Raw genomic sequence first — 10,242 nt, 5'->3', positions numbered from 1 at the left:
GTTGGGAAACGGTACAACTTTTTGGACATTAAAAAACTGCACCATTACCTAATTCTTAAATACTATTGCTATAAAAATCTCAAGTCTGTTTCAAGTCTCATTCCATCATTTGTTTAAGAGGAGAAAAAAAAAATGCTGAGCTTTCGATTTCCTCAAAATCTAATAGACTATTAAGTCTGCCCGAAAAAAATGTGGAAAAAATTTCCAGTCCAAAAAAAATCGATTACTCGCAATTACTTCTTGGGTGAACGCGAAATTCAGAATGTGGCAAACTAAGAAATAAATTCATTATACCGTAGGTACGACGTGTAATACCCAAAGTACAAAGGAAACAGCAAATTTCTCGGTTCGGCTGCCGCATCTATATTTCATGATGGTTGTGCAGGGTTAAGGCCACGAAAGTTCAAGGATAAACCAAGGTTTTCCCGCAGATGGCATCAGTGCCCTGGAATGCGAAAAACGGAGCTTTCGCAGGGCCGGTAAAGCTCGTGATGTCGCAGAGAAAATTCGCACTTTCTGTCTTTACCACCGGCGAGCAAAGTCCATTGATTTTCGCACTGAACGGCCGTCGGCAAGAGCGCAGTTGTTGGTAAATCTGGCAGCGATACGGAACTGAGAAGTTGAACTTGCACACCGATATGTAACACAAGTCACAATACAGTATAACGTATTTTTGTAATTATGGTTATGGGATAGAAAAATTTCTATAGGATTACACCTAACTGAATTTCTTCTCCTTTTTCCGGGACGACAATTTTTTTTTTTGGATTTTATACAACTGTAATTGCGTTGCGGGATGATGTTATATCTTATCGTTGATGGAAATTTTTATGGCTGCTACGATATCAATTTATATTATATATTATAAATATGTTTTTACGTATAATATTCTTCGAAATACGCGCAACACGCAATATTATTTAAGTATGTATTTATGTACATGTACGCTAAGATAAATTTATTGAAATTAACATTGCACAGCACGTGTACTATATAATGTGTGTAATAGGTATTACCATGTGTCTAGAAATATTTAAACATAACAAAATATACAATGCACGTCATTACACTTATTATGTATTTATAGTTTTCGGTAACAAATAAATCAAGAGACAATTTTTTATCGGCGGAGAACTTGGTCCTCTTATTATTATTATCATCATTGTTATTATACTCTCAGTGGGCGAATGGTCCTCAAATATATTATGCATAGTTCCGTAAGTTTGTGTTTTAAATAAATTCATTACACTGTTCCCTATAGCATTCGTCTTAACTAATTAACTCGAAAATTCTTCGAAACATATGGAATGTTGATGTACCTTAGAAATCTGAAAACATAATTAAATACTAGCGTGATTCGAGTATCTTATCTGCCATTCTTTTATAAATAGACCGTCTAAATCCAATATCCAAGTGTGTAAACAAAATTCAGAATACTATTCGCGACTGTGTTCCGATATGCATATTTTACATTTTCTCTCTCGTCTCTCTCGCTCGGAAAATTCTTTTCAAAGTCGTACAAAGACTCCTTCATAAAAGAAACCCTCGAAAGCAGGCTTCGATTGATAACTGATGCAAGTGTAACAACCTTCAGAAGTGAAAGTAAAATTGAATGAAATACAAAAGAATCGTACCTAGTCTGGGAGTCCGGAGGATTTGAGGGGGTGGGAACCCCTTTAGGTCGAAGTTTCAAACGCCACATATTAGATTGGCGTCGATTATGTCGTTTTCGGTAGCAGGACGCACGGCGACGGTCACCGAATTGTCGAAAAGCCCGCTTGAAACGAGCCTCACCGAAGTCACCCCGCACCCCATCACGTTCTCCATGCCCTCTGAAATTTTCAACAAGCTCGTTACGCATGCCGCAAAAATAAGCGTTCACTTTCACTCGACGCCGCATCGCTTCGTCAACTTTCGACCAATCAATTATGTATTGTGATATACCTGGCTTCGAGTTCACCCCGCAAATCGAGTCGAGGAGAAGCAGATTCGTCGAATCCAGTCCGTCGCTTCCCCCGATCTGCACGTGATCCTGTAGACCCCGCTTGTCGCACTGTAATCGGTATTTTCACACCTTGACGTGAATTGTAACACAAGCTTATACGGTATAATACTATGTACACATCAAGGTATCTAAAAAAAAACCTCCTATCCTTCAAAACTTGAGATTTGATAGCAAAAAACACCCTCTCGAAGCGGGAGCTTTGTAATTTAATTGGAAATCGAAAATTAAGGTCTATGACGAACTTTTTGGAAGGAACGATTTGAGACCATGGAGATTGTACCGCAAGTTAAGGGTAACGAAATTTCATTGGATAAATTTTTTTTGTTGTTTCATTTTTATTCTTTTTATAAAAAGTCAAGTTTTAAGGGGTAGTAGCACGAAAAATGGAAATCATTTTCTCCGAGACACCCTGAAACACACATTTAGATCGAGACTTTTTCAAAGTATAATCACATGCTGTACAGAATGTAATTTGGTACTCGTGTCCTAAAAAAAGTTGTTATTTCAGATAGTAAAATCTCTTTGGCATCCACGTGCATAAGCTCTAATCGTTATCGCGAAATCAGTAAATTCCATCAGTCAGCTGTGCAGAGATAATGAACGGTGTAGGAGGCATCGTGAACAACGATTTTGGCCTGATGGTTATTTGACAGCTCATTAATTGATAAGAGTAATCGAGGTACCCAAAGTCGGGAGTGAGGTTCAATGATACTCAATCTCCTTATCGCTAGTCGCTCGCGATGTTTGGTTCTGAAGAACAAAGAGCGGCGACCGATTTTACAGCACTGAGTCGAATTAACGATAAATCATCTGCCAAATCGCGGGATTATCCGCCAACTTAAGATCCACCTTTGCGGCTGAGGTTTCGTTGATTCGACTAGTTCCGGAAGTAGTTGCGCTACGGAGTTTATTTAAACTCGACTGCGAGGCTTACCTGGTGGACGGTACCCGTTTCCATTTCACGATTCGCTCCTCGAGGACTTCCGATTCCAACGCCGAGAGCAATCACGCGCACCACTGCTGGGTACATAGCGCTGAGGGTGCAGTTCACTCGGCGTCCGTAATTCCGGAGGGTGAACAAGTCCGATAAGCTGTCGACGAGGATGTTGCACGCTGTAAAACGTCGGGAAGTTGAAACGGAGTGAACGTCAAGACGCCGTCTTCCGATAAGATTAAACCGACTCAAAGAAGCTGTCATTCCCATACGTCTGAAAACCCATCATCTGCGAGAGATTCCCATCGCATATTCACCCAGGCTTTTCACCCTCTTGCCAAAACACCCCGGGACAAGTTACAATTTCCTATCACAACTTTCCCTCGTAAGGCTAGATACCACGTGTCCACATCGCTCTTGAATAAACTTGACTCCGACTGATGATTCCGGCCCGTATCGTCCGGCGACAAAAGGAATTCATTTAACGGAGGAAGATTGCTCTTCCATTGGATAGTGTTGAATTTGTGAAGACGCGTCACGGCGAAGCCTGCAGCTTTTTGTCTGGATAATATTGTTTCTGACCGACGAGAGACCGGCAGAGAAGAGTTCAAACGATAATATATACCTAACTTCTAGATAACTATAGGTACTCTAGGATACAACACTTGTTGTCTTAACGTTTCTATCGGCATGAGGTGTATGAGTGTAAATTGCGCAAGACTGAGAAGGAAGGTGTTCCCCGTTGATCTCTCCGATTTGATTTCTTTTGTAGTATGTTATAGTAGACTAAAAACTAAGCGACAGGTATTTTTTTTTATCTGCCATTAAACACTTTAAGGGGATGAAACCACCCTCCAAAGTAAGGCCACATGTCAAAGGGCGATTTCACAGTTTCACCCACATGATATTTTTTCAACCCATTCAACCGGAAATGTTTTTTCGAAACGAGAAATAAAAAACGTAGTATTCTCATTGAAAAAAGAAAGCAACTGTCCAATTACCTCTTGAAATGTCTTACTTTGGAGAGTGGTTTCACCGACTTAAAGTGTTTCATGGCAGATAAAAAAAAATACGTGTCGCTTAGGTTTTAGTCTATTAAAAGACATGAAATCGGTGAAATCGACCTGAGATACCTTCCTTGTAAGAATAGCATTCGAATTCAATGGACACGCGTGATTCGATCGATATTAAAGCTGCATGAGAATGATTGTTCTACCGTTATTTATCCCTCGTAAATCAATAACCTTCTAGGGTACAATATAAACGTGTAAAAAAATTTCGTCTCTAATTGTTTGTTCTGTATACTGAGAGATGAAAACGTGAAAACATCGTACTTCATCAGCCTTGTTATTCATGCATTTGATCAAACTTTTTGTGGTATATTGTTGAAAGTGTAAACAAGTCCTCTTTTTTATTCACGTTGAATTGCAACGCTGAGTAAACACCGAAACGCAAAGTGTCGAGATCGGAGATGAAAAATATAAGGGAAAAATTTTCGTTCAGGGAGATTGAAAGTCGGATAAAAGGCGTACTATATGTATTAATTGAAATCTATTCGTACTCACGAGTGGGATTTTTTGGATAACGCACCATCACGCTGAACCCCCGTCCTTTTTGCGGAATCCTGTACTGAATCAGGGCCGCATTTTGGCTGCTCAAAAATACCTTTTTCACCCGTCTTCCGCAGAATTCCGACAACCTTTCGTCCAACGAGAGCGGGTGATCGGCTGCGCTCGGAAATACTTCACCGTTCAGTTCCCATCCGTCGACGAACTGCGATCGATAATAAAAAAAAAAAAAAAACAATAAAAAATATTTAATCTTGACCAACGCAGCTTTGTACCAGAAGCAACAAAGGGTTGAGAACGATCGGAAACTCGTAACTCGCTGCAAGTTTGCACGATAAGGGAAACTCTCAGAGTAAAACTATTCAGCGATAACGCGCTTACAGCTGCTCAAGATGTAATTGCATCCGCAGGAAATCAGTTTACCGTACACAATTCAAGTTGGGAGATACTCACCGAGACGAGACCACCTCGCTCGCAAGGAACGTCGAGGTAAGTGAAATGGAGCTCCACTAGACGGTCCGGATCGGTTAAGAAGTAGACGCCGCAGACCGTTTGGTCGTTCGACGATGATTTGTACACGTAATGACCCGGCTCCGAAGCCACGTGCATGCAATCTGCGGAAAAGTCAAAGGGTGAGACTTTGGTTCGACGGCGAAATTCAATGGAATCGGTACTCTTATTATGGTGCTCGAATGAACCGACTAACTCTATTCCTCATTGCCGAAGAGTCAGAAAAATATTTTTTTATCTGCAGTCTCTTAGTTTTCAATGTTCTACGACATACGTGAGTCGAGAACGAAATCAGAGGGGGACACCAAACTGATTTTCCTTGTCAGTGAGAGTGGCGCTGAATCGGTTCATCAGCGAGTGCAAAAGTTGGAGGGAATATATAACCGAATAATGATAAATGTGGAGAATTGGGCATTTCGCTCGACCGACAGCGAGTGAGGAATAGACCGCAAATCAATTAGAATTTGCCAACTCGAAGCCTGTCTTGAGTCAGGGTCGAGGTCAGACGTTTAAGCGATCGAAAGTCTATTGCTTACGCCGAAGAGTGATCGATCACACTCCGAGTTAGAGCCACGGAGATATAAATGGGCCATAAATTACCTGAGATGAAATGTACGGTTTCACGAGACTCTCGCAGTCCGCGTTCCTCGAGAAAATGGGGATTGAAGCCGGCCTCCGTTTGCACGTCCGGCACCAAAGGCAGCTGAAAATAGAGAAACGATGACGAAGGATAGAAAAATTAGGGGATAATTAGCTCGAGTTGTAAAGTAATTAAGCGCTGAATCGACTCTGCGGATATCCGTGAATTTTTATACGATCTATCGATAAACTTCAGCGACAGCTTGTAGCTGTTAAATTGGCTCACATGAACGAGGCAATCGTCGGCGCTACACCCACAGTCGAATTATAATTCTACAGAGGTTTTCATTCTGGAAAATGAGAAACGACAGCTGCGGGTATTTGAAAGCAGGTTTTGTTCCAAATTTCAATTTTTTTTCAAACAATGAAAACCATTTTTTTGACTGCGAAGCTGTACTAATGCGATTACTTGCGGGATTTCGCTTTCCCCTTCGCAATTCTGCACTCCTTACAGATTAATATGACTTTGACGATACAATTTACCCTGGCAGTTCGTCGATTCAATTTCACCTCAATTATGTTCGGTATCAATTCAACCAAATGTAACTCGACTGATTGTACGTCCCGGATTTCTGGGAACGTCAAAAATAATACAATTAAGAAGACAGTGAATAGCTTGTTTGAAAAGTTTCTTCGTTCGAAGTCGAAATAATTGTTATAACTCAGTAGCTGTACGTCAAGCATGAGGCAGGGTTTGTTCAGCGTATGAAGGAAAGAATGTTTATAGAATAAAAATTGTCGACCGTTACGCCCACGACGAAAGTTTGTTTAATTTTTTAGTCTCTGTTTTTGATCGTGAATTACAATTCTTCTACATACTTATTTCAAGTCTGTCAGCTGCAGAAGTACTACAAGCTTTCCCGATGATTGTTGTACATAAAAAAAAAATCCGATCAGTTTCTGTTTGAAAAATGAAAGAAGAATTTTGCACAATGATCTCCACAGTTCGAAACACCCTTTACAAACCATCAACAGATCGTGTAAAATAGTCTGAAGTTGTTCCCCGAAAGCTTAACTACAAAGACATGACTGGAAAAATATTATGTAAGTGAAAATAATTGTTCAAAAATCGTTCATTTTTCACCTTACAATTCGGATATTAGTTTCCTTACAGCTGTGCTCAATTTCAAGCCTAATTAACATTCTCGAAGCGAGAAATTCAACGAAAGAAAAACAATAATGAAGGATATGACTCGAGGGTGAACTAACAATAAGGGGGTTCTGCGCTGAACCAATTACTAGAGATAAGTCCGTCTGCGCATTGTCCTCAATTGATCAGGCCGCAACCCCGTTCGTTAAATCCTGTAAGTATTTATTTACGCATATAGTTTAGAGATAAAGGTCCATAAGAGAGTAAATTTTCTCTCGGGTCCAGTACATACTTTCCCGGTACATGACAACAACAATGACGATGACAATGATGATTAAATTAATTATCCGCTCACTTCGTGGTGTAAAGCTTATACCTGGGCGAAGCGATCGTGTGTATTTCCCTGTAATCCCTCCTGGACCGCAGACGTAAATTGTTATACCGCCAGGCGACGACGTTGTCTCCAGGATGACAAGCCCACCGCTGTTCTCTCTGCAGCTATACCGATTCGAATCAATATCCATTTTCCCCCGAACGCGGGATGAAACTTTTACTTTGTCTGATTGTTCTTTCCTTGCTTTAATTTTTCAAAGGAAAATGACACGTGCCTCGATAAATTTCATTCCCTGCAGGCTACGGATCTCTTTGGTACTTTGAACGGTGTTTTAAGGGGATGCCCTGCTCGATTTCGACCTCGACGTATATAATATCGCCAAATTCGAACAAGAAAGAAGGTTTAACAGTCCCAGTCAGTTGATAATTATGAATGAAAAAAACTCCAATACGAATCTACGAAATCGTAATAGTAAGTTCGTAGAATTAATGCCATTTTTTTATTTCTTTGTCAAACGAAAATGTGTTGGAGTATTTTTTATCAAGAATTGTGTACAGAATGGTGCTCAGCCCTTTTCGCCTTTGAGACACTGGACTTCGACATTTAGATGTATACATATACGAATATATCTACGTCAACATCGAAATCTACCAGGACACCACCTTCGACGATATACGTTTCACAAGCTCTGCCATGCACGGCTACTTCTTATTGTCCTTAATTCAATATCAGATTTCGCGGCCTCTCAAAGATTCGCTTACACAACCATTTTGGCGGAGGGTAATTCACTGTAAAGTCGAGTTACGCCTGAAGGTATTCCATTTCAGATACTTTTCACCCTGCATGCATATGATGCGAGAAGCCGAAGATTCGTACGAATGTTTAAACTCGAAAGCAGATAGGCCAACGTAACTTATCTTTATCAAGAAAGCACGAACTGAGCTCTTCGATTATCGATATAAAAAATTTGGTTTATCAGTCGAAATTTCACCTGCTTCGAAATATTTTTCAGCAAGTCTCTAGTAAACGATCGAGACGATCGACAGCTGCGTGTGTAATCGGGATTACATTAACGTTCATCAAATTATACCGAGGACGGAAATTGCTTTCAATATAGCCAAACTATCGGCGAAGTTGGGAAAATTTTAGTCAAACGAGGTAAGTCATTAACAATTCTCTTTACATTCCTCCAGGTACCAAAATATCAATTTACAAGATACGTCGCGACTCGTGACGGTGAAATTCACGTATATACATCCATATGTGAAGGCTGACTCGAATATCGTCACATGTTCAGATTCTGTTTCCTTTTCAAAGGTCCTTGGAGTTATCGTTTCGGGGGGGGGGGGGGGGGGGGGAGAATTTTGCAAAGCAGAAAAGCAGTATATTTCATTCCATTAGTCATACGTCGCATTTCAGATTTCAGATGCCGAATCACCAACCGCAGATGGAATTCCGTCACCTGAAAATATGGAACGCGAATCGAAACGAACGCCGACGAAATACCGAAAACATTTCATTCGCCGATCTTGATAATGGTTTTTCAATCTCGGTATCCCGACTTCAGGCCGTCGCGTTCACGGAGAAAAAATCTCGGCTCCAATATCAAACGTCACGCTGCGCTACATGCATCCTTTTATACGATACACACGCTAAAAGCCACGCCAAGTTGGCGATAAATTTTAGCGAACAAACTGCACCGACAAAAATTCTGGCTCTGAATAAAGCGCCAATTTTCATCGAGTCTTCACTTTCGTTCAGTCTTTTGAATAAACAAGCATAAAACAGACGATTTTTTAAATCGTTTCTAAAACTGTAGCGAAAAATTTCAAGAAAAAAGTGAAAATCTGCACTCAGATCGGTTTCATTAAAAAACTCATAAAAGGATGGAAAATTTCCTTGCGACGATTTTACTACAGAGAAAAAACTCTTACCTGTTGCTCGAGTCGAGGGCCGAGATCAGAGCTGGATGCAGATGCCAGAGAGACGAAAACGCCGAAGATCGTAACCAGGATGAAACGGAGCGGAATCCTGGGTGAATAATCGGCGAACATCCTGTTTTCTCGTTGTCGATTCAAGGCTGCTGACTTAATCGACGATCCGTACGAGGGCGAGTCAAACGGTTATTCGGCGATCGTTTATCCGTTGATAAATCGGGTTGCAGATGGGAGTTGAATCTGTGACCGGAGACAGCAGAAGCCTCTGTGGCGTCGCGACGCTCGGCGTCCCTCTTATAGCCCGCGTTGCCCTCTGTCCTCCCTGCGCATTCCCGAAACCTACGCCACCATGGGCGTTCGCACACAACTTCGAAATGCTGCACCCCGTTTATCCACACCGTCAACGTCACTTTGCGTCGGCCTCTGCGTTATTCAAGTGCGTGCGAAATTTGTTTTCCCTGTTTTTGCGCAGAAATTATTCACGAGGCGACGTCGGAAGTCGAGTTCAATCCCGACTCGTGCGAACGTTGTGTGTTTTTATTTATTTGTTTATTTGTTTTTATTTTATTTACTTATTTTTTTTTTTTCTTCTTCTCTTCTTGCCAATTTGGATAATAATATCACTTCGTACGTGTGTTTGGTTATATCCTCTTTCTTTCGTCAAATAATCTAGCCTGAGAGTATTTATACGTGTCTCAGCGATCGCCACTTATTGCGAATTAATTATCCTAGTTCTTCGTGAACTGTCGGTCGTATCAGAGTGTTTTCCTAGCGGTTATACTACCCTCTTTTTTCGTATTATATGTCGTTACGAAATGTTCTTCGGCTGGCGTTAGCCACTCAAGGAATTACAGTTTGTACATCTGCTCTGCAAACGGTATCGAGATTGCGATATTAAATCGTTATTGAGAATCGATTAGTAATTTACTCAGCTCTCCCGCGGTTCGTCAGTGCGAACAGCGGTCCGCATTGTCTGGTGAAATATTTTCACTCGATATTTTATCACTGCACTGTCTCGGATTTTGCTTACGATTTTCTGAATTGTCCTTACAGAAATTCGTATTTCAAGAATTATCCCTGAGTTTTTTATCCTTGAAATCAAACGGCGTACCAGAAGCTGTAACTTCCGTTCCACGAGAGCATCAATATATCCCAGCACTTGATGGTCAGCGGTCCACAAAAATTCGCCATTATATACTCGAAACTCGAGAAGCGTTAAGGATCT

General features: G+C 40.9%; 1 protein-coding gene across 1 annotated transcript; it reads right to left on the bottom strand.

The window, feature by feature from the left end:
* Positions 1-1,129: 1,129 nt before the first annotated feature.
* On the bottom strand, positions 1,130-9,583 carry LOC124407111 (corticotropin-releasing factor-binding protein). The gene is made up of 8 exons (XM_046882947.1): positions 9,015-9,583; positions 5,618-5,720; positions 4,961-5,121; positions 4,505-4,712; positions 2,940-3,118; positions 1,945-2,053; positions 1,635-1,832; positions 1,130-1,328 (listed from the first exon to the last, which is right to left on the bottom strand). Exons 1-7 carry the CDS (start codon positions 9,132-9,134, stop codon positions 1,690-1,692), a joined length of 1,023 nt encoding a protein of 340 aa, XP_046738903.1. The 5' UTR covers positions 9,135-9,583; the 3' UTR covers positions 1,130-1,328; positions 1,635-1,689.
* Between the last annotated feature and the right edge of the window lie 659 nt (positions 9,584-10,242).

This window comes from Diprion similis, chromosome 1, assembly GCF_021155765.1.
Source record: "Diprion similis isolate iyDipSimi1 chromosome 1, iyDipSimi1.1, whole genome shotgun sequence".
Lineage (NCBI taxonomy): Eukaryota > Metazoa > Arthropoda > Insecta > Hymenoptera > Diprionidae > Diprion > Diprion similis.
The sequence above is the reverse complement of the archived record's forward strand: the minus strand, read 5'-3'. Positions and strand labels throughout refer to the sequence as shown.

Bases quoted from the DNA above. Each gene is read 5' to 3' on its own strand.
- LOC124407111 (XM_046882947.1), bottom strand. From the start codon at position 9,134: ATGTTCGCCGATTATTCACCCAGGATTCCGCTCCGTTTCATCCTGGTT. The intron at 5,721-9,014 runs GTAAGAGTTTTT...CTCTATTTTCAG, and splicing joins GCCCTCGACTCGAGCAACAG to CTGCCTTTGGTGCCGGACGT. The intron at 3,119-4,504 runs GTGAGTACGAAT...GACGTTTTACAG, and splicing joins TTATCCAAAAAATCCCACTC to CGTGCAACATCCTCGTCGAC.